Source organism: Emys orbicularis, chromosome 3, assembly GCF_028017835.1.
Source record: "Emys orbicularis isolate rEmyOrb1 chromosome 3, rEmyOrb1.hap1, whole genome shotgun sequence".
Classification (NCBI taxonomy): domain Eukaryota; kingdom Metazoa; phylum Chordata; order Testudines; family Emydidae; genus Emys; species Emys orbicularis.
This window is the reverse complement of record NC_088685.1, coordinates 166,061,865-166,085,927: the sequence shown is the minus strand read 5'-3', so window position 1 is coordinate 166,085,927 and position 24,063 is coordinate 166,061,865. Positions and strand designations below refer to the sequence as shown.

General features: G+C 39.2%; 1 protein-coding gene across 1 annotated transcript in view; it reads right to left on the bottom strand.

Annotated features, from left to right (window-relative positions):
• EPRS1 (glutamyl-prolyl-tRNA synthetase 1) overlaps window positions 1-24,063 on the bottom strand; it is a 59,958-nt gene that overhangs the window by 10,746 nt on the left and 25,149 nt on the right. Inside the window, exons 13-28 of the mRNA XM_065400476.1 lie at window positions 22,997-23,107; window positions 21,069-21,205; window positions 19,420-19,627; window positions 17,723-17,835; window positions 16,561-16,678; window positions 16,086-16,466; window positions 12,462-12,695; window positions 11,239-11,504; window positions 9,774-9,825; window positions 8,483-8,692; window positions 7,969-8,041; window positions 6,977-7,056; window positions 6,427-6,528; window positions 2,833-2,988; window positions 2,503-2,700; window positions 1,866-2,039 (exon numbers count right to left, since the gene is read on the bottom strand). Of these exons, the coding sequence (XP_065256548.1) occupies window positions 1,866-2,039; window positions 2,503-2,700; window positions 2,833-2,988; window positions 6,427-6,528; window positions 6,977-7,056; window positions 7,969-8,041; window positions 8,483-8,692; window positions 9,774-9,825; window positions 11,239-11,504; window positions 12,462-12,695; window positions 16,086-16,466; window positions 16,561-16,678; window positions 17,723-17,835; window positions 19,420-19,627; window positions 21,069-21,205; window positions 22,997-23,107 (2,613 nt within the window). The remainder of the gene's footprint in view (window positions 1-1,865; window positions 2,040-2,502; window positions 2,701-2,832; window positions 2,989-6,426; window positions 6,529-6,976; window positions 7,057-7,968; window positions 8,042-8,482; window positions 8,693-9,773; window positions 9,826-11,238; window positions 11,505-12,461; window positions 12,696-16,085; window positions 16,467-16,560; window positions 16,679-17,722; window positions 17,836-19,419; window positions 19,628-21,068; window positions 21,206-22,996; window positions 23,108-24,063) is intronic.

The window sequence follows — 24,063 nt, the reverse complement described above, 5'->3', positions numbered from 1 at the left end:
GAGGACAGCGTTATATCGAGGTAGAGGTGTATTATAAAAGATGGTTGTAAGCCAAGGTAATAATCAACCCATTGCTTCTGTTGTACTCTCTAACAATTAACTGTTTATTATAACCTTAATCTATTAACCTTTAACACACTACTCAGAAATGGAGCTTTAGGATAAAGTGTGACATTTTCACTCTTTAGGTGCAATGGGAGATTTTTTTCAAGACTCTTTGGACTGCACAGGAGGCTTCTACATCATCTTATACTGAAGTTTGGCATTTGAACATTTACACAAACTTCCAACTCTGATGCCACAGAGCCCCATTTTGTCTTACTGTAATTTCTCATCACTTTCTGTATAGTGTAATGTACATCTTATTTAATCCCGTTCTTGATACTTGGTCTGCTTTATTCTCTTCACTTTTCAGATATCTTGTTTTAGATGCAGCTTCTCTGTTTTCCTGAGGACTGAAGCTACTTTCAACCACAGTATTTGAGTGATGAAGTAATTGCCTTTCTGATAAATAAAAAGTGTTCTTTATTTAGTGGTACCATGCAAGACCATCTTGTATTTTCCATTCTGCTCAACTAGGATATCAGTAGCTAGTGTTACTCTTGGCGGAATTTTGCACAACTGCCCAATGCAGAATTTTACAGAAATTAATGTTTTTTGCACAGAATTTTCTTTCCCCTCACAGAAATGGGCTGCAGTGCTGCTGGCTGTAACTAGGGGCCGCTGGACCCGGCAGAGTCCAGGTCACACATAGAAGAGACTGCCAGAGGAAAAAGGAGAGAGCTAGAGGGTTCAACAGCTGCAGTCCCCCTCATGCTCTTAAGGAAGGAGGCGGCAGTGCAAAAGAAACTCCGTGCAAGCCTGGGACTCAGCATCAGGCTGTTTCTCCCTCTTGATCCTGGGGCTATGGGGGTAGGGGAGCAGGTGTCTGGGCTGGCGGGAGCCATGGATGGGCTCAGGGAGGTGACGGGTGTCTGGGATAGAGGAGGCCCTGGGGCTGGGTTTGGTGGGGAGGGGAAGAGGGAGAAGCGGGGGGAAGGACATTTGAGTGTCTGGGCTAGGGGTGGCCCTGTAGCTGGGCTTGGGGGTGGGGTGGGGGGGAGGACGTTTGGCTGTATTGGCTGGGGGGGCCCCACAGCTGGGCTCGGGGGGGAGGATGTTTGGGTGTATTGGCTAGGGCTCTGGGGGGGGAAGGAGGTGTGAGTGTCTGGCTCCCCGGCTGGGCTCTTGAGGGGAGGGGGCAGAGAAGCAGGAACTGGGTTGTCGTAGGGGTTTCTTTAGCTCTCCACTTCTGGGGGAATTTTTATGTGTCTGTATTGTTACAGACATACCTCCTGACAGGTATTTTGAAATAAATGACCAAAATAATTGAAACTGGCATGATTTTGTAGTGTTATTTTGATAAATAAAATTTGCAGATTTTAAAATAGTGTGCAAAATTTTGGGGGTTTTTTGGTGCAGAATTCCCCCAGGAGTATACTGTGCTCCCACTCATCACAAATGTGCTTGGCATGAGATTTTGTTCCCCCCTCTCTTATTGACATAGGGTATGTACCTCTCTTCCTTAACATTACTTATACATCATTCTATGTGTGCATAGAGTCAAAATTCACGAGTTCAAGACATCTCTTGTCCAAGGTAATTATTTTTTCTGGGCGAGAATCTGCTGCCTCAGAAACTGCCTTTTTTCTTCAATTAGCTTTTACGCAATTTCAAGAAACACAAGTCACCAATAGTTGCGGCAATTCATGCTGTATCAACAATTGACCATTTTTCAATGGACTTTAGACAGAAAATATTTGCCTGCAGAGAATACAAAAAAGTCCACATGAACATACATTAAGATCTACTGAAAAGAAATTTACCTTAAGCTCCCAGTGATTGAACTTCCAACCAGGTGAATAGTTGTCTCTTAAGTCAGCACGTACGCGGACATTGACACGGAGCAGCCTTTTAAGATATTCATTACATTTCTTCATCAGTGCCTCTTTGTCCTCTTCAGAAAGAGAATTTGTGATGCCACAAGGAATAATTACAACCTGTGACATGACGCAAGTAAAAAGAAAAAGATACATACAGTAATGGAAAAAGTTGTTCCCAATTATTGTAATGTACCATACCAAAAATACCAAAAGAATCAACCTTAAAGTGTTGAGTTTAAGGATGTGGAATGTTCAAGGAAACAGTGTTGTGGTGCTAAATCCGGTTAACGTCTTTCGAAACCCCTATTTAAGAAACTTTTTCGCGAAGTATTACAAATAATCTAATTTTGGGTAGATAGACAAGCTATATCTTCTAAATTTTCTATCACAAGTAATATAACTCGAGAACCAACCTGATAACTCTTACTGACTTTACATTAAAAAGATTTCTTTTCATCAGGCACACAATAAGAAATATTGATTAATCCCATTGCAAGACAGGAAAGGAAAAAAGGTGAGGTAATGTGATCGAGGTAAAGTTACGCCATCTGAACCAATTAGACAAGTCACTTTTACACACCTGAACACAAGCTACCCAAGGTGGTAGAACCAAGCCCATATTATCTCCATGGATCAATGTCATCACACCAATGGTCCGAGTTGAAATGCCCCAAGAGTTTTGATAGGCGAACTGTTTTTCTCCTGGTATCTTGGGATCTTCAAACACAATCTCAAACATTTTTGAAAAATTCTGCCCCAGATGGTGCGATGTTGCTCCCTGAAACAGACATATATAGAAGTCTCTGCTCAATAGAAATTTACACTGACTGCTAAGTATAAGGTCATGAACATTCCTTTTTGCTGTCCTTTCTTTCAAAAATAGTGAAAAAATGTGTGTATTAATATATACCTGGATAGCTCTTCCACTGGCAGATACATATGCTTCCACAGTGGTTGTATAATCTCCACCTGCAAACTTCTCTTTTTCAGTTTTTCTTCCTTTCACAATAGGTATTGCCAGGAGTTCTTCATACACCCGAGCATACAGATCAAGAATCTGCAATACCTATGATTAAAACCTTTAAGTTACTTCAGTGATTTGGATTTACTGAGTTACTCTTCAAACATTTTCTAAATCCAAAATATTGCTGAATGGCATTAACTGGCCTACAACTGCATAAAAACCTGAACATCCTACTTGTCTTTTCTCTTCAAATAAAACTAAAGAGCAATGTTATTTTTTTTTTTACTCATTTTGAGGTTTTGTAGATGTTTTCTGTAAAACAAATATTTAAGCCTAGAAACCATTAAACAAAAAGGGTCATTATTAAAGAGGTGTCAGTCAGACTCCATATGTGATTAAGTGCAAAACAGAAGTCAAAACAGGGATTCAAACCTTGTTATATTTTAAGATATGGCATATAATCCCTGTTTGTGCACGCAATGTATAGTGAAAACTGAAAAGTGAATCTATTAACTAGTTTGTCAGTTATAATTAATTATAAGTTGACCCTTTAAGAAACTGAGAATCCTGTGCCACTCTTCTTTATATGCTAACTTCACAGACACTTCAAACTTTCCAGGTAGTTAAACCACACTGAGATGTCATGCCCATGATATACTTGAAAAAATAAAGTTGTGTAGGCCAGGAAGGATTGATTTAAAAATCAACAATTTTAATCATTACTTAAATCAGCAAGCAGGAAATCTTGATTAAAATAATCAATTTTAATTATTTTAGATTTGTACATTTTAGGCTTTTTTTCTAAAGAAAGATTGATAACCATTAAAACATGTTGATTTGAAACTATACATAGCCTTTACACAAAATTTGGTACTACTTTTTGCTAACCAGGAGTATACACTATATCAAAAACATTTAAGCAATTAAATAGCCCAACTTTTTAATTTTTTTAATTGCCATTTGCGTCAAGACCAATTTGAATGGAAATTAAAATTCAATTAAAATGTATTAAAACAGCATTTTAAGTTTTTTTTATTAAATAAAACTACCTTAAATATGCTGGATACATAAGAAAAAAGTTTATCAACTGATAACTGATTTATTAAACAAAGGAAGACATATTATCTGTAGTTAGTGATCTGAACTTTTTATTTCTCGTCACCCAGGCCTTCAAGCTTCTATAAACCAGTAGATCTAAGTCTCTTACACATCATTTTCATGCATAGAATGGAAGAGGAAAACAAGCTTTTCTGACTTTTCAACTCCCAACCAATTTCTTAACTTTGAATGAACAAATCATTGAACTGAACAGGAGAGGTTATTGCTTTCAAAAGCTGGGTTAGCGCTTCAAACAAACTGGTTCTGGTGCTTAGCCAGCAAATTTTACGACTGAACATTGACTTAATATAGCTTTGAAACTTTACTATGCAGAAGAAAAATGTAAACTACTAAAAATAATTTAACACAATACTGTACTGTATTTGCCCTGGGGGGGGGAGGGGGGGTCCTCTGCTGCTGCCTGATTATGTATATCTGGTTCCAAATGAGGTGTCTGGTTGACTGGTCAGGTCGCAACTCTGGTGTTCGTAACTCCAAGGTTCTACTCAGAGTTTAGGCTTTAACATAGGCGGTCATTTTCAAATTTAATAAAACTATTTAATTTAAATAAAAGAACTCAAATTAAAAAGTCCAATTTTTTTAAGTTTAAAAAGCAAACAAACAAAAAAACATTAATTTTTACCCACCTTGAAATTAGGCTAAGTTGTTAACAATTGTATCTACTCAAATAATCACTCTTCCTCTACAGAGAAATTGCATGCTATAGCTCTACTAGGTGTAACTGAAATGACTCAAGGTGTGGACAAATGTGCCACAAGTGCTCATTGGTCACTTCACTGGCCCAGCTGTGATCGCTCTTTAAAGATTCTGTGGCTGCGTGCCGGCTTGGGCATCATTGTTTGAAAGGTTCCTTATGGAAGTGCTGCATTGGTGCCACCGTTCACTGCGGTAGCACTACCGGGGGTGCTGAGACAAGCATAGAAAAATGCTACAATTCAGGGACTACTCCCTCCTCAAGATCCCCTTTCATGTAGTGCCAGTCTACCTAGTACAGTCCCCCCTCTCCAAACACATTTATTCCACTCCAAGCCTATGCACATCCATGATTCTCTATGCTCTCCTCCCTCCCTCAATCAATCACATTCACTTTGCCTGACCCCTTCTGCATCATTTAGGCTATGCAAAGCAGCTGTAAACCCAACTTAACTGGCCAGGCAATCCTAGCTGCTTTGCATTGCTCAAGAGCATCTCAAAACAGCCAGACAGCAGGACAAATCTGGCCCTAAAGAAATTAAGATAAAAGATTTAAATTTGATATTACACTGTCACACAGTGAACTTAAGGGGGTCAATGTTCAGCTCACATTGATGCTGCCAATGCTCAAATATATATATATATATATAAAAAAAATACTGGGACTTCAGGCCAGCAATCATGGGAACAGCAGGCAGCTAACAAACCATGCTGGGTAAAAAAGGTCTGTTTTCATCATTCTGAAGGAAATAGTGGGACTTACTGTGAGTCTGTCCAGGCAGAGTCTAGGAAAGGGCAGGAGACTTAATAACATCAAAAGGTAAGGGCTTCAGGATGAAGCCTGCAAAAGAAGCCTGGGAGGACATCTGTAGAGGAACTGACCAAAGGACTGTTTGGAAACTCTACAGTAGGAGCAAATTTGGGATATAAGGGATGAGAAATCCACTCTGTTCCCAATGATGTCATAGTTGGGGAGAAACAAATAGACAGGATACTAATTTTCCTCTTGTAGCAAAGTGCACTCCTGGTACAAACAGACACTTAGGGGGGAGGGGCAGTAAAAATGGGTGGCAAACTAACAAGTACATTGGGAAGCAGTGACCATTGGCCAACTAAAGATATGAAACAGAGACAAGGTGGGTGAGATAATAAGTATACATACTGCACTATTACTAGAGCCAGGTCACTAGCTAAAAGCAAAGATCAATAATACCGTATATACTCATTCATAAGCCAAATATTTTTGGTAAAAACGTGACGCATCAAAGAGCAGGGGTTGGCTTATAAATAGGTCAACACCAAAATTTGATGATTTTAAACTCTATGGAATCATTGAATTGAATATCTAATACATTGTAGTTTTGTTTACCTGAAGCATCTGCAGGCATGGAGCCCCTCAGCTCCCTGTGGCCGCGGTTTGCTGTTCCCAGCCAATGGGAGCTGCGGGAAGTGGCGCACCACTTCCCGCAGCTCCCAGTGGCTGGGAACGGCAAACCGCAGCCACAGGGAGCTGAGAGGCTCCAGGCTGCAGACGCTCCAGGTAAACAAAATGTCCTGACCCGCCAGCGGCTTACCCTGACGGGCCGGGAGCCAAAGTTTTCCAACCCCTGAAATATAGGGTCGGCTTATGAAAGGGCTTTACCTATCCATTTTGGGGGGGTGGGCTTATAAATGAACGGACTAATGAACGAGTATATACGGTAGTTAAAAACATTCAGTGCTCTGTACCTCTTCTGCTGCGTCTTCATACGTAGCAAATGCCGTGTGTCCTTCCTGCCAAAGGAACTCACGAGTGCGCAGGAAAGGCTGAGGATGTTTGAACTCCCAACGCTGGCAAGAAAAGGAACTTTTAAAAAAAAACCATTCAAATTCAGTAGTATAACTGTGAACTACTTAGATTGCGTTTTTTAAAAAGCTATTTCTTTGGCATTGATCAAAACTCAATTTTTCACTTGTATGCCACTCTGCAAATCCCAGATTCTGGGATTAAAAAAGAAGTTTGGATTTTTTTAAATAAAGGAGTTGAACATACTTTCACAATGTGATCCTTTTAAACTAATATTTTATTTAATTATTAATATAGCATATAGCTATGCCCACATGCCAAAACACATTACATAATGAAAATATTAATTGTTTATATTTTGATTAATATTGGTATGATGCCATCTCTTATGGAACGATTGTCCTAATAAATTTAGAAAAAAAATCAAGCATACCAAATTCCTTGCGATGTGCTTCACTTTTAAAAAATAAATGGTTGACTAAATGCACCTACCACTACATTGCACCACTGATTAAGCTTGATAGGAAGATCTCTATGTGACTGCACCCACTTTGCAAAGGCAGGATACATTACTGCAAAAGGAAAGAACAAAAAAAAAAATATTTTTAATTATCTGAGGAACAGGTCTCAACTATAATATACATTCTTTGTGCTCCATTGTGAGGATTTCACTTTTCACATCTTCTGTCCCACTCAAGTGAAATTCTGCAGTGGACACACAACCTTAATGAAAGGAATATTTTTGCTTCGCTCCAACTCCTCAGGTAATATGTGGCTTGCTGCTGGTCTGAAGCGAAGTGGTTTCACACTTACCTCAGAACTCAAAACACATCTACTTTAGTGACTCTTTATGAAGGCGAAGGGGAAACCTAGCTACTTTTTACATGCAGTTAGTTTTCATATTATTAAATCATTGCCTTTCATTAAGACTAGAACATCTAGATTCATACATACACACAATCAGCTAATTAAGACATTTTCATGATAGCACACAATCATATTACAATTTAGTATACTGTATCTGATTTAACTATGAGTTGCTCCACTTTTGTATCTTAGTTATATTTAATGACTTTACAATCTGAATATTAATGAAAAAAGGTTCATAAGGTAAAATACAACATGAACAATGAAAATGACACTTTTCTTAAAAGCAAAATTGAATAAAAACCTTTCATCCCCAAAACTTCAAAATATTAAAGAAAATTCCAGTCAAAGAGCCTTCTAAAGTATTAAATAAGAAAACTTTAAACAATTTGCAATGTGTGTGTAAATGAAACTTCTTATAGCTAGTTTATTGGAAAAATTTAGAAATGTTTCAAGTTGTGATGAAACATTAAAATTTTTTCCTGTAAGATTTTTCCAATGTTCAACCATAGTGTCCTACCTACTAGACCACCAACTGGTCTCAAAACCACAACAGGATTCTGCTGTATCAGTTACTCATTCTGAAACTGCTGATTACTTGCATGTTAGTTTCTTACCTGTTTCACTTGTAGGACGTACAGCAATTGGTTCAGCCAGCTCTGTTTTACCAGATCTCGTAACCCAAGCAACCTAAACATTTAAAATATTAAGTTTCCTTCAACTTGATTTATTTTGATTTAAAATAAAAATAGATCTTAAAGCTCTAGGTTCCCTACCACCTTCATTAATTACACAATATCGAAGCAGTATTGAAATAATCGTTCCAACAAGAACTGACAGACACCTGCATAGATTCCTTTCCACCCCTCCTTCGTAATGGAAAGTAGACCTCCAAGCCCCCTTCAAAAACAATATCAGAAAAGGGCTTACAAACTTTTTACTGTTTTATATTTGACATCATTGCCTACAGGACTAGGAGCAGCAGCTGTTTGCACAGCTTCTGGTTGTAAGAATATAAAAATATCTGCCTACATCATCTATCTGAGCACTGTCCTTAGTTTTTAAAAAGAAACAGTTTTGCTAAAGTTAGCTGTAGTACATGAGTGCAGTAAACAGAATTCTGATGTGTACCTCAGGGGCAAAGTCAGCAATATGAGTCTTCTCTTTCTCCAGAGCAGCCTGGGACACAAACATGGGAAAGTAGCAGTTTTCTACACCAAGTTTCTTGATCTCACCATCGAAAAAATCCTTGATGGTTTCCCAAATGAAAAAAGTCCATGGACGAAGAATGTAGCAGCCACTCACATCGTAGTATTCAATCATCTCTGATTTTGTGATCACCTGTCAAGAAGATTTTTTAAGATATTAAAGTTCTATTTGCATGCACAAAAAAGCACTACAATAATTCAAACCTAACGACACCCCGCTCACAAGAAGTTGATCAATCAGCAGTTTAAAATGGCTGTAATTTAAAACCAAAAAAGCCAAAGAGAGCTTGTAAGCAAAGATTTAACAATTATATTTAACAATTTCCTCCCAAGAAATGGAGGGGTTGGTGCAGAAAAGGTAGAGGCTCAGATACTACAGGGAAAAGTGCATATTTTCTGGCATCACTTACAGATAACATCTATGACCAATTATGGAGTGGTAATAATTGGTTCTGCAAGGATTTTGACACAGTTCCTTTATCCAAAAAGATAAAGAGTGTCGACGCAGGAGCTTGAAGGTGAGTAATAAGGTGGGAAACGTAAGGGATCCTTAGATCTTAATGAGGGAATGCAGGTGGTCAATCGCTCCCTCACCCTAAGAAAAAAACAGGCATAGGCCATTTTAATGATCAGTGTTCTTCACTCACTACAAAAGGCCACCAAACACATGATTCATTAATCGTGGCAAATGTCAGTGTTGGTGAAACGCGCCAGTTTGACAGTGGCAGAGACAGTCTATTTATCCAGAAATCCGGTACTGTAAGCTTCCCTCCATGCCCCATCAGTGTCCGTCAAACGCTGCCCTGCCAGGACTACCTGAGGCACAGTAGTAAGGTCAAACTCATTTCGCACTGACCACCCATAAAAAATGATAGTAACTTTTGCTTACAAACCATCCTGAGCTAAACTCAGACTGCTAACTAACATCCATCAAATACTTACCAAGATCCTTAGTGTTTCACTGCCAGAACGTATTCAATAAGGGTTTGTTTTTTTTAAGCAGGTAACCATTATATAACTTATACAGCTTCACAAATTTACACAGCACTTGGAAACAGATGTCCAGAAATTAAAGAAAAATGCTGGTAGCAACTTATGGAACAGGAGTTATATTACAAAAAAAATAAAGGAGTGGCCAAAAAAAAAAAAAGTCCGTATTTTTGTGAAATATGTGAAGTGAAACAACTCCTTAATTCAAAGTGATGCACACTTACCTGAGAAAACCAATCAGAAAGATTTTCTTCTTTTTTAGCTTCTAGACCGAGCCTATGGAATTTTAAAAGAACAGAACCCTGTAGTTTAGGTCACTGCCAAGTGGTGAAGGTAGCAATAAAGCTGCATGCTTTAATGTTTTTTGGGGAAAAGAGTCCCTTTTAATGTAATTAAAAAATCTTTTGTTAAATGTTAAAGCATATTTACCATATATACTCGTTCATTAGCCCGTTCGTTTATAAGCCGACCCCCCAAGATGGTTAGGTAAAAACAGCAAAAACTGTATGACCCTTTCATAAGCCAACCCTGTATTTCAGGGGTTGGAAACCTTTGGCTCCCTGCCCCTCAGGGTAAGCCACTGGTGGGTCGGGACGTTTTGTTTACTTGGAGCGTCTGCAGGCATGCAGCCCCTCAGCTCCCAGTGTCCGCGGTTTGCCATTCCCAGCCAATGGGAGCTCCAGGTAAACAAAATGACAATGTATTAGATATTCAATTCAATGATTCCATAGAGTTTAAAATCATCAAATTTTGGTTTAGACCCTTTTATAAGCCGACCCCCCGCTTTTGATGAGTCACTTTTTTACCAAAAATATTCGGCCTATGAATGAGTATATACGGTACTTCAGTGATATGCAAACACCCTTTTTACCCTATCCTTCCAAACCCTACCCCTCCCAAATTTAACTTGTTTCAGATCACGATGCTCCCTCTCTAACAGGACAAGAGGAGCATTCATGCAAATCTCAGCTGTTCCTGTTTAGATCCCTCCCTGCACCACAGTTACATGCCTCAAGCTGTGAAATTAAAACTTCCAAATAAAAGCCTGATTAGAGCATAAGGCTGATCCAGACACCTAAGTTTGTTTTTTTTAAACCCTAAGTTTCATAGCTCCACTAATGCTATTGTTTGGCTAGAGAGTTTTGTGACGCTGTTAAGGTAACTTACTTGCTTGCTTTCTGAAGGCTTTTTGCCTCAGAAAAAATATTAGTTTTATTTCAAATGAAAGATTAATCCTACCACCTCAACCAAAATAAACCATACTAGCAATAATGGCAAGATCTTGCAAGAAGCTGAGCTCCATCAACTCCTAGCAAAGTCAATGACAGTAGATCATGTATTAGGTGCTCAGATCAGGTTTAAGACTGCAGAATCCAGTTTTCTTGCATAGTTTCTCTGATTCTCCACCATCTCTGCCAATGATATGCAATATTTGTAATGAAAACAAAAGTGTATTATGCTTATTTTATAGTATGCAATTTACAGTACAAGGATTTTACTCCCTCCTTATATTAACTATAAATTAGAAATGAACATGATTAAAAGAATTATTAATGGAATGTGGCATCATTTCTTTTTTGTATATTCCCACACTACCGATACTAAAAATTTAAAAATATTGCTCTTGATTTAGCTCTGTTCAGCCCTCCCAATTTAGATTTCCTGCAGACGGATCGCTAATTTCTTTACCTGGTCTGTTTCTTAGGCCCTTGACCTTCTCCTGAACCGTCTGAGGAGAGGCCATTACCACCTTGGTCTTTCTGATATTCTTTCTTCTGAGTATCACTCTGTTTCTGTTGCTTATTCTGCTTTTCAGACTTGTTCTCCTTCTCTTTTTTTTTCTTATCTTTATCCTCAACACCAGTGGCAGAGACAGGTTTATAGTCTACTCCTGCAAGAGACTTGTACTGGGCCTTCAGTTGAAGCAGTTCCTGCACTGCTGTATCTATTTTATCCTTTGATTTGAAGTCATTCCCATGGAAGAACAAGCAAATAAAGAGAAATCAATATGAATCACAGGAGTAAATGGACCTACAGATGTTCTATATATACACACATATCTGCTACATCTTCTACTCCTGGGGAAATTCTGCGATAAAAAATTAAATTCTGCATACAATATTTTAAAAATGCTGCTTTTTTTATTTGTCAAAATAACGCAACATAATCACACCAGTTTCAATTATTTTGGTAATTTATTTAAACTACAATACAATGGATGGAGAATGGGAGTGGGGAGCACTGGAAAAAATCCCCAAACCTCCTTTGTCTAATAGTAATGTAGCTAGGTTTGATGCTTTATTTCTAGTTATTAGTCAACAAATATATGCAGCCATATGCTCAGTATTACATCATAGGCAACTGAAGAGCAAGTGAGGGCTAGGGAATCAAACTCACAATTTATATTGGCTACTGACCATCTCCAGAAAGGTCACTAGTAAACAGTTCATGGAGTACATTTTGATAAGAGAATTTTTCAGTACAAAATTTAGACCAGTTCTAATCACTAAAGTACCATAAAGGCCATATTGTCATTTACAATAAGGCTCCTTTATACCACTCTGGCAATGTAAAGGAGCCACTTTTACACCTGTTTTACTTTTACACTCTTGGGGGGAAATCCACTAAGAACAATGGGAACAATCCACTAAGCAGGCAGGCCGCTACATTCTGCTCTGCCCGAGGGGACAAAGCCCACCCCACACCTACCTCCTCAGAAACACCTGGAAGCCCTGCCCCTCCATGCCAGGCGTGCTGAATAGCGAGCAAGAGGGACAGAGTCATTTGCTCGCACTCCCAGCCCCAGCGGCGACTGACATCTCCGCAAACACACATCACTAGCCCTGCTCTAACATCAACTGAGATGTCTTCTAAGATTATTTTTAAGGAAGTTGTGTTTTTAAAAAGTTTACCTTTTCTGCTTTTCCTGCTTTTAGTTTACGGACCTCTTCTCCTTGACAAGCCACCTTGTTAAACAGAGCTTTAGCTTCTGGTGTGTCTGGGCCATTGATTTCTGTGCTTGTTGTTTGGGGTGAAGCAGATATCTGAGTTGCTGGCACGTGTCCTGGCTTGTAGTCCTGCCCAGTCTTTTCTTTATACTCTGCTTTCAGAGAAAGGAGGAGTTTCACTGCTTCATCTACTTTATCCTAAGGGGAAGACAAAAAAAATTCAATGGTCACCGGAGAGGATTCAAAAGTAGGTTAAGAAAAATCTTTTTTCTCTACTAAGAAAAGGCAACAAATAAAACTGGCCAGGCAGCAGAGTCCAATCTGTATCTGGCCATAAGCAAAAGGTGTGTGGTGGTTAAAGAATGAAAAGAACAGCCATCACACAGTGTTGAGTGCTACCAGGATTGAAGCAGAATGGAGCTCTCTGATCATCTTGTTAACAGCAAACTATTAACAAGGGTTATAGCCGAACACTGAAGAATGTGAAAAAGCCTTTCCTCCTTCAGGAGGAAACAGAAGATCAAGGAGGGCATTTAGCGAGACCAGCGGCTTCTGAGAGCAGATGAATTTTTCTCTCTTGCTCCTTCTTGGTGCTATAACTCAAGGAAACAGATTTTCCTTTTAAATTCACTCTGTGGCTGGGGAAAGCCTCATTACTTTGGTAGTTTGAACTTTTGTTCTCCCACACCACACCACGTTACACTGTTTTAAAATTAACAGTGCTCAAATTCCATCCTGGTCGTACAGATTCCTCTGTCTACCTGCCAGTCCGACTTTTCACAAATAGTGGGACTGTGATGCTAAGAGAAGAATTTCAGAACTGCATGTCTCAGGAGTCAGAAATCCAAACCTCTTCAGAGATACAGGAATACTTCACTGGATTGAATACAGGATTGGTGGTTTAGCTGCCAGAGGCAGAACAATAATTTAGGAGAATTAGTTCAGGGTTACTTGGTAGAAGACTTCCACCCAGTGGTAAAATGTGGAAGAGTTAAAACTGAAGAAACTCTATATTTACCACTATTATACCTTTGAAGCTTTCTCTGCTTTGAGTCTGCGAACCACCTCCCCTTGTTCTGCTACATTATCATAAAGAGTTTTGCTGTCTACTGAGCTAGAGGGTGTCAAATTATTGCAGGATACAGGAGAAGGAAGAGTAGCAGCAGAAGAGTATGTAAAAGGAGGAGCTGTAGGTGGATTTCCAGGTTTGTATTCTTGACCTGTCTTTTGTTTATATTCTGCCTTTAGTGTTAAAAGCACTTTCACAGCAGCATCTATTTGATCCTGAAGCAAGAAGAGAATACAAGATATACGTAAAGGTAGAAACAAAATAATGGAAAAGATAACACAATCTTAACTAGAGTAGCACTACAACAGTGGTTCTCAAACTTTTGTACTGGTGACCCCTTTCACATAGCAAGCCTCTGAGTGCGACACCACCTCCCCGCCTCTTATCAATTAAACACTTTTAAATATATTTAACACCATTATAAATGCTGGAGGCGAATCAGGGTTTGGGGTGGAGGCTGACCGCTCGCAACCCCCCATGTAATAACCTCGTGATCCCTGGAGGGGTCCCGACCCCCAGTCTGAGAACCCCTGCACTACAATAACTGCTGTAATACACTACCTTAGGGCCAAATTCTGTTTGCCTGACTCTTGCAAGCAGATCCCAGGAGCGAACAAGTCTTTAATAAGGGGAGTAGGATTTGGCCAAAAGTGAGCTCTTTGTAATTTTACTTTGTTTGTCAGACCTACTGCAACAAGTCACACACCAAGGGTCCAATCATACAGCATTCACACATTCATGGCTCCCCAGTGAAGTCAACTTGGCCCCAGGTGTGCACAGCAGTCCAACCACGTTCAGTACATTGCAGGATTGGGGGTCAAGTAGGTTAGATTATGAATTGAAAAGTATTAAATGGGGACTGTCAAAAAAATAACTAACAAATTTCTGTTATTCACCCCACTCTAGATTAGTTTAAAAGCTACAGCTTGCTTTTCCCCATTTATGTCTATGTTACGTAGTTCATTCAGCTTGCACAATAAAAATGATCTGGTTAGTTTCCCTTTCTGGTTCTCATGCACTAGCACAAGACTGTTGTGAAGCCAAATAAAACAATTTAGGAGAATTAAAGATAACTGATAGTTATCTTTAATTTCAATTAAAGATAATTGAAATTAAAAAAAATAAAATAATGAAGATACAGAACAGAAGAAAATGGGAACAGAAGCAAGTTTTACAAAACCTACAGTGGGCTTAAACTAAGCTGAATGTCTCTCTTTCCATTAAGAAGCCTTTAGTATTCAGTGTCATTATACCTTTGAAGCTTTCTCTGATTTAAGTCTGCGAACCACTTCGCCTTGTTCAGCTACTTTACTGTATAGAAATTTGCTGTCTATTGGACAAGTAGGAACAGGAGAAGGAATGAGCACAGCAGGTGGGTTTCCAGGTTGGTATTCCTGGCCTGTCTGTTGTTTATAGTCTGCTTTTAGCGTTAGAAGCACTTTCACAGCAGCACCTATCTGATCCTGAAGCAGGAAGAGAAAGGGGGAAAAAGAAAGTTGTAGAAAGACAGAAAGAATAAGTTAAGTTGGACTGAACAACAGATCCTTTTTTATAAAAAGTAATACCAAGTTTACAAAACCTTGAATATTGTATATTCATAGGCTATTTATTACTATTAGTTCACCACAACTTGAGTAGATCTGGTAAAGAAAACATTTACCTTTGAAAGTAAACCCTCAGATATTATTTATTTGTATTGTTGTAGAACTTAGGAATCCCAGTCATGGACCAGAGCTCCACTATGCTAGGCAAAGAATGCCTATTAGAAATACTTCGCTTTGTACATTTGCAACAGTCCTCTACAATACAGTACCACTAAAGCTACAATATGTAGATATATGCCTTCATTCAGATTCTGTAATGCCACAAAGAAAGCCTAATTGCCAAAATATTTAATCATTAAGTAGGAAATGTCAAAAGTTTTCCTTCTTTTTGTGATCGGCTTTGCTGTTGTTCAAAATAGTTCCATATACTCACCAAAACCTGCAGTCAAGAGAGAAAATCAGCAAGTACTTGACAATTTTTACATTTATTTATTTATGAACAATTTTAAGCAGGGAAACTCCTTCTTGAACTGTTAGATTCCAAATGGTTGACCTAATTCAATCACTTCTTTTGAAAAATGTTGTGGAGAAAAAGGGAAACAGACTCTGATTGAAAACTTTTGCCAGGGACCAGTTTGATATGCCGTATTTGGTTTGGGTGGGAAGACTTGTTTGGGCCAGTTTCTGAGAAGAACAAAAATCTGGAAAATGTAACAGTTCTGCTCACATCTATGGGACCTAATTAACATTCCTCATAAATATTATTGGGACAGAATTAATCATATCAGTGCTACTTGGAGAACAACACTTGAGAAGAAAGGTCTTAGAGAAACCCAACCCAAGTGAACTTAATGAAAGCTAGGGAGGAAAACATAGGTTCACTTACATCCTGGGAATATACAAATATTCATGAAATACTGGTCTCTTAACTAGTTTCTTAAAAAAAAAAAAAAAAAAACAACAAAAAACCCTTACCTTAGTGGCTTTCTCAGCTTTCAGTTTTCTGACCACCTCCCCTTGCTCAGCTACTTTATGATAAAGAGCTTTGCTGTCCAGATTGATGGAGGTCTGAGGTGTCGAAGAAACATTTGGTACTGCTACAGCTGCTGCAGGAGGATTTCCAGGCTTATACTCCTGGCCTGTCTTCTCCTTGTATTCCACCTTCAAGGACAATAGCTGTTTCACAGCTGTGTCAATATCTTCCTTTGCAGCCTTTTTACCTTTCAAATCACGAACTACATCACCCTGAGCAGACACTCTGTTGTAAAAGACCAGGGGGTCCTCAGATGGAGCAGAGGCTGGAATACAGGTATCAGCAACAAGTGGAACAGACTTTCCCTTTGAAGTTGAATTAGCCTTTGAAAACAGAAGCAAGTTCTCAGTGTTTCCTTTAAAAAATGTTTTAATAGTAATGTTATTTATGAAAGCCTTTCCTAAAAGCCTTATTTACCTCTTTCTTTGCAGTTTCTGCTTTCGTCTTCTCTTTTGAGCCAGATGTTGGCATTTCCTTTGTGTGTCCATCAGGGATATAAATCAAAACGCATGGGGCTTCTTTACAGCTATATGGGCTACCGAAAGAGATTAAAAGAACTAATGTTTTATACACTATCATTATACACTAGGGCCACTGCGACAATAGGAAAGACTACAAGCAGCATGCCTACCAAACACTTGTTTGGGGGGAAAAGTGAGGGGGGAAAAGAGAGAAAAGATATTCAAAACCACTTCTTACTCTACACTCTCATTAAACACTCTACTGCAAAAGCAATGGCATTTCTGATTGCAACTACTTAATGTTGTCAGTTCACATTCTGTATTGATCAGTGTACTGTAATGGATGTTTATTTCTCTCACAATTTCTCCATCTCACAGCTCCCTCTCTTCCGGGCTCTAATTCTCATCTCATTTAGTTGAAATAGCAGCTGAATGCAGCTTTCCCATCTCTTCTGCATAAAAATCCAGATTTGGCCATCTGGATTTTTTTACAGCGCATTCTAAAGACCTTTAGGTTTTGCAGCCAGCATATTCTGTAGATGGGAAACAAATCAAGTGTTTGATAGTGGATGGGATCGTAAAGGAATCTTATATACACTGATGATGAAAAACTATTCAGTGTTTCACTCAATAAGGTATATACCTAATATAAACATGCTTTTCTCTAATCAGACAATCACCTATTTTATTCCATCTCTGGGATTCTTGATTTACATATTCATAATGAATACAAGGAAAACTGACTCCCTCATTATTTCAGAGTTTCCTTGTGCTCATAGAAAATGTCACCTGGATGACCGTGCGCGTATACATGAAGGCTTAACATAAACACAGGCCTAAAATGACATTAAGATTTTTTTTAAACTATATTTAACATTTGTATATAGTGCCATAGTTGTGCAACTGCTATACCTAGCACAATTCAAGATATAGAAATTTGTGTGTATATTAGAATGTTTTTTATTTTTGCTGGTCAAGAAAAAAATAAATTTCTTCCTTAGGGACTTCAATATTTGTGTGTGAATATATTAAAAACAAAAATGCATTGAAACAGATGTTACAGATCTATAATGGCAATTCTTAGACTATATATGGAGTTTATTTACAAAGCTGCTTACCTAACTGGTTCATAGGGTTGATCACAAATAAAAAATCCTCTTCTCTGAAGTTGTATAATGTCTCCTTTTTTCAACTCCTTAAGGCAAGGATCACCTAACATCAGTTCTTCTTGCTGTAACAGTTAAAAGCAAATTAAGACCATTTGTTATGAGCATTGTTTAAAATAATGCTAAGAATTATTGTAGCTGCATTGAAGGATTCCAGAGATGTTCCAAATTCACAACTGCTAAAGTGTCAATTAATCCCAATGCCAATGGATAAGATGCTCTCAAGGAGATGTGCTAGCCTGAGAATATGCTAGGGTGAAAGAGAGCTTCCAGACCATCAGTGCCAGCAGGCTAAAGAGTCATACATATGGTGGGAAGTCAGTGTAAGTTATACTGAGAAAAGTTAATACAGTATTTAGTTCTTATGATTTAAAAACAAAAACAAAACACCTCAGTCTTCTTGAGGTAGAAAAACAAATAGGAACAATTACTGGAATATATTTTAAGATTTTTCCCCTCTCCTGAAGCATGAAAACAAAAAAATTCAGTTAACTATGCAATAAGAATGTGAACAAAATACTGTCTCAAAACATTCCTTCACACATTACTTTTCTGCTACTGTCATCAACAGACCCAACTCAGAGTGTCTATGCATTCCCTCTCTTACTGAAGAGCCTCAGTTTAGATCCCATAGTATCATCCGGGGACACAGGGTTGGAAGAAAAAGTGACAACTGGAAGAAACTCCACAGAACAGTACCACATAGTTTAAAGCAGGGGTTCTCAAACGGGGGGGTCAGGACCCCTCGGGGGTCGCGAGGTTCTTACATGGGGGGTCGCGAGCTGTCAGACTCTACCCCGAACCCCGCTTTGCCTCCAGCATTTATAACGGTGTTAAATATATTAAAAAAGTGTTTTTCATTTATAAGGGGGGGGGTCGCACTCAGAGGCTCTCTGTGTGAAAGGGGTCACCAGTACAAAAGTTTGAGAACCACTGGTTTAAAGTGTCTTGCACAGAGATAGCGAGATACAAAACCCAGTGACTGCAACTATAAACCCTTTCTGTGACAAAAAGAAAATGTAACAAGTTTTATCAAAAGAGCCAATGAAGCAAAGTCTTCCTAAAAACTATACAACTTCAACTGTAATGTTTTATTCTGTTTGCTAGACCAGTAGTTTTCAACTTAGATTTCCAAAGGGTCTGTTCCTCCAGCCAAATTTTTTTTTTGAGGTCTGCAACTCTGTGTGTGTGTGTGTGTGGGGGGGGGGGTTGAAAACCACTATACTAGACAATGAAACTCTGCTAAACACACTGATCTCCTATCAGGTTGCAGCTTCCGTTAACTTCCAATTTGTTGTGCAACATAAAAAGCTTATCTATTTCAAAACAGTGCTACGTGTAAAGACTCTTCACTAATATCAAAATGCCAACCATGAGCCAGATCCTCAGATAACATAAATGGACTTACCTTCACTGAAGATCTGTCCCCACAGACATTTTTGTAGCCCAGAAGAGCATATCTATATTTATAATATAGATTGATGGAATCTAGCTTAAGTTAGAACTACTCAAACTGCTTTGAAATGCAACTTGAACACTTGGGAAAAGACAGCCGAACACCTTTAAAAAAAACCCCAAAACTGGTGCTGATGGTAAGGAGAAAAAGTAAGCAAAAGCCGTGTAGATGAAGAGGGGAATACATGAGTTACCTTACTATTTCGGTTGACATATTGCTTGAAATCTTCATCTTTACCTAGGACAGGTTTGGTGATTAGATGGTCATAGTTAACACAGACGGCTGGAATGAGAGGCGCATGGGGGGTCTCTGCAAGCCAAGTGATCTTAGTGGTTTTTTTGTAGTCCTTGTTCTCCATGTTCAGCTTGGCATCAATGGACACGATTTTCCTGCTTGAGTTTCTACAGAAGAATCAGAAAAATGTGATGAAACCACATTTTTACACAACAATTATGGTATATATTTGAATTTCTCTTAAGACAATATCAAAAATATGGAAATTGTTGATCAAAAAGGCTCATGATAAAAATAGTCTTAGAATGTATTGTGCATGAACTAGAAAGAATATATTTTCTAGGACAGAGTTCTGTAACTCACTAGCCATCAGAACTCTCCAGGAACAGATACAAAAAAGATCTAGTACAGATTCTCGTACAAGATATTTTTGTTTTAAAAAAACCTTACTAGCGGTCAAGTATGTGACTGATTAATTTAAAGTCATCATGCATTTCAATTTATTTTTAAAATGCCATTTAGTTTCAGAGGAAAAGGGAGAGAATCTCATTGTTAGGTATCAATCTGCACTATTCACGTGAGTCTGAAAGGCTCTCTTGATTAAAAAACTGAGAAGCACATTAATGACTTAGAAAAGAACATTCTCTTATCACTACAGGCCATATTCAAAAGGCTAATCTGTTCCCCACCCCCCCAATTCACTTTTATTCCAAGTAAAATATTTTGGATCAGATTAGGATTTATGTGAAAAAAATAGCAAATTAATTATTCTGGTAACTTCTGAATCAGTACTTTGCTATGAAGAGATAGCAAAGGGGATAAGCAGATGAAGTCTTTCTCTATACTAGGACAGACGTACTTTAGATTTACATCTGTGATTGGTATATTGTTGCCATCAAGCAGAGTCTTGGGATGCTTTTTAATACCTCTCTATACTATAGATCAAGAGGTTATACGTAGAAGTATTCAAAGCTTTGGAAAAACCACCACACAGCAGGCATTTCTGAAGTATTTCCATTGTTTTAATTTATTAAAAATAAATAGCAAAATGTTGTACAAGGCATAGAAAAAAGCCTTACATGTTTCCATAAACCTTCCGTCTTTCTAAACTTTCAGCACAACGATTTTGAAGTTAGTTACATCACATTCTAATTTCACTTTTTTTTTTTTTTTTTTGCAACCTTGTAATTTAAATAGCCAAACAGATTTTGTTTTTCAATCTGCAAGAGCATACGTTCACTTTTAGGATGAGAGCTCTTATACCAAGAATCAGTCACAGAGCAGATTTGCAGGCTGTTATAAGGTGACATGGGCTTTTTTTTTTTTTTTTAAACTTCATATTGTAAGAACTAACAGACAGCAACATCTACAGAAGTGCTTCAGTAAACTGAATAAGAAGAATTTTTATGCAATATCTGACCTCACTGGTGATTTCAGACCCAGAACTACAGTAAGATGTACTATTTATTAAACAGGCATCTTTGTGATCCATTTAAAAACGATTATCTGTGCTATCTTTTAATATTTCAAGATGCAAGAAGGCTATTCTTGTCAATAAAAAACTGAGGTGCAGAAACCTCTAACTTGGAACTACCTTACACTTGTTACCTGTGTATTTTAGTGATGATAATGTTGCCCCAATTTATGAATGTAACAGTCTCTCCCTCAGTCAAAGTCTCTGCATCTGCACCGTCAATCAGCACTTTGGAACTGTACCACACAGGCTTCAAGCCAACATCAGCATTCTGTGTATTAAGAAAAATTAAAAGTTGGTTATCATACAAGTTGACTGGCTTAGCTAACAGAGCTGAGTCCTGACACACTGCTCTATATGAGTGTATTCAGAAAAGGAATTGCAATACATATCATATACTAAAAGAGAATCATCATAACTAGAACAGGGAGAAGTTCTCTCCATAGGGCAAAAGGAGGGATGGGTCTGAGCAGTGTTGCCACTTTTACACAAGTCATGATATTTCATGACTTTCTTAAATCCCCAGCTCCCAGAGTCATGTGATTGCAGGAGAATCTTGGCTTTTATTAATAGAAAAGCTTGAAAATATAATCCCAATGCATCCTGAAAGCTCCAAAGTCAAACAACATAACTCAAATGCAATATAATCTTTAAAAAAAAAATGTCACGATTTTTAATCTACTCTCTTTATATTTTGGGGCCTGTCATGATTTTTTTTAGAGTTTGGGTTTTGCAATACTGTCAACAAGAGAGTTTTATTCGTTCCTTTCCCAAGACATGCAGTCTGCAAGGACAGAGATAAGGAGGAGATGAAATGTGGTAGTGAACAATTTCTCTTCTCCCGAGATCTGGCTCCATCTCTGGTCACAAGCAAAATGAGTTTAGGAGTCTAGATCAGGGGTGGGCAAACTTTTTGGCCTGAGGGCCACATCTGGGTGGGGAAATTGCCTGCAGGGCCATGAATGTAGGGCTGGGGCAGGGGATTGGGGCATGGGAGGGAGTGCGGAATGTATGAGGGGGCTCAGGGCAGGGGGTTGGGGCGCAGGAGGTGGTGCGGAGTGCGGGAGGGAGCTCAGGGCAGGGGTCGGAGTGCAGGGTGTACAAGGGGGCTCAAGGCAGGGAGTTGGGGTGCAGGAGGGGCTATGGGCAGGGGTGCAGGAAGGGTTCGGGTTGCAGGCTCCGGCCCAGTGCCGCTTACCTGGTGGGGCTCTGGGGTGGCAGCGGGGCTAAGACAGGCTTCCAGCCTGCCCTGGCCCCGCGCCGTGCCGCTCCCGGAAGCGGCCAGCACCATGTCCCTGTGGCCCCTCGGGGAGGGGGAACAGAGGGCTCCGGGCACTGCCCTCCCCTGCAGGTACCTCCTCTGAAGCTCCCATTGGCCGCAGTTCCCCGTTTCCAGCCAATGGGAGCTGCGGGGGGTGGTGCCTGGAGGGCACAGGGATGTGGTGCTGGCCACTTCCAGCAGTGGCGTGGGGCCCGCGGCGCCACAGGGGTGGCAATCCTGCAGGCTGGATCTGGCCCACGGGCCGCAGTTTGCCCACCCCGGTCTAGATCAGGGATCGGCAACATTTGGCACGCAGCCTGCCAGGGTAAGCACCCTGGCAGAGCGGGCCGGGCTGGTTTGTTTACCTGCCGTGTCCGCAGGTTCGGCCGATTGCGGCTCCCACTGGCCGCGGTTCGCTGTCCCAGGCCAATGGGGGCTGCGGGAAGTGGCGCAGGCCGAGGGATGGTCTAGATCATCTCCTGGTGGACACGCCATTAGCAATTTTTAAATTAAGACTGAATTAGATTTTCTTTCTAGAAGATATGATCTAATAGAAGTTAATTCAGAGAAATATTATACAGGAGATCAGAAAAGATCACAATGGTCCCCTCTAGCCTTATAATGTATGAAAAGCACAGAGATGTCAAAGTCCCTAGCTTGAGCTCATATTTTTAGTGCTAAATTGTAACACTAGACACTCCCTCCTGGGTCCCAGTTAATTGCTCTAACCTATGGCTAGCATCAGTCTTCATGATCAGTACCATACAGTAGTTATTAAAAGACGACAAATACATGCACAACCTTTGGATGTTTGGCCACTTCTTTCATCTCATCTAGGGCTTCAGGAACGTTCACAGTGACCACTTCATCCTTCAGTAAAGCAGTATACCGAGGTGCCACTGGGTCTATGACCTACAGGAAATAGAAAGAAGATAATCATGACTATTGGGCAGTGTCAGAGCAAAAGATTACATGAAACAAAGTAAAGTGAAAATATAGGACTATTAAGTGGTATTCTTTGTGTTACTGCACTTGTTTGCCTTTTAATGCTACTTTCATTGAAAGTTATAAAAGCAAGACAAACAAGAAAATATATAGTCAAAAGTGAGCAATCCTTAAGCAATTTTTCAGACCTTCCACAAAAATGTCTATATTTAAACAGGCAAAATTGTTGATAGCAAACAGAAGCTGCAAATCTGGTACTATCATACTACAAGTAAACCTGATCTCAAATCAATGCTTCACTGGGAAAGAAGACAGTAGAGCTATATTGGTGTAGTTATACTCTGTATAGAACTGTACTAAATCTGCCTGCTGGACCATTTTCCTTCTAGATAAGTCCATTTTAAAACAACATGTTGGATGCCATATTTTAGCTACCACAGACCCTGATCCTATGTTCATTTCTCACAGACTCAGAGATAGCTTTGCCTGTGTAAGGAGTACCAGCTGGGTCTATAATATTAAGAAACACCATTTTAATACAGCAGCATTAGATCACTATAATAAGGCAATACCATAGTATTAAACTCATGAGTTCCCCACAATAGTGTCTTCTTGCCAAATTAGTTACCACCGCAGCCTCTCCCATATTTTTTTTTTTATAAAGTCTGTTTTCACCCCCCTAGCACCACCTTTCACAGGGCCTCTTGAATCTCTTACAACTTACTTTCATAAAACATTTGGAGGTGCTTAGAACAGTACAGTACACACAAGGGGCAGTGGAGGGCTAGCAGGAAACAGTGGTAGATTAACTGGCAGGTGAGTTGGGTGCTAAACTGAATGAGTGCAAGTAAATATTTTTATGTTTATCCTTTCACTGCAACAGGAATGCACAACTAAACAGCAATTTTACAAGTAAACAGTTT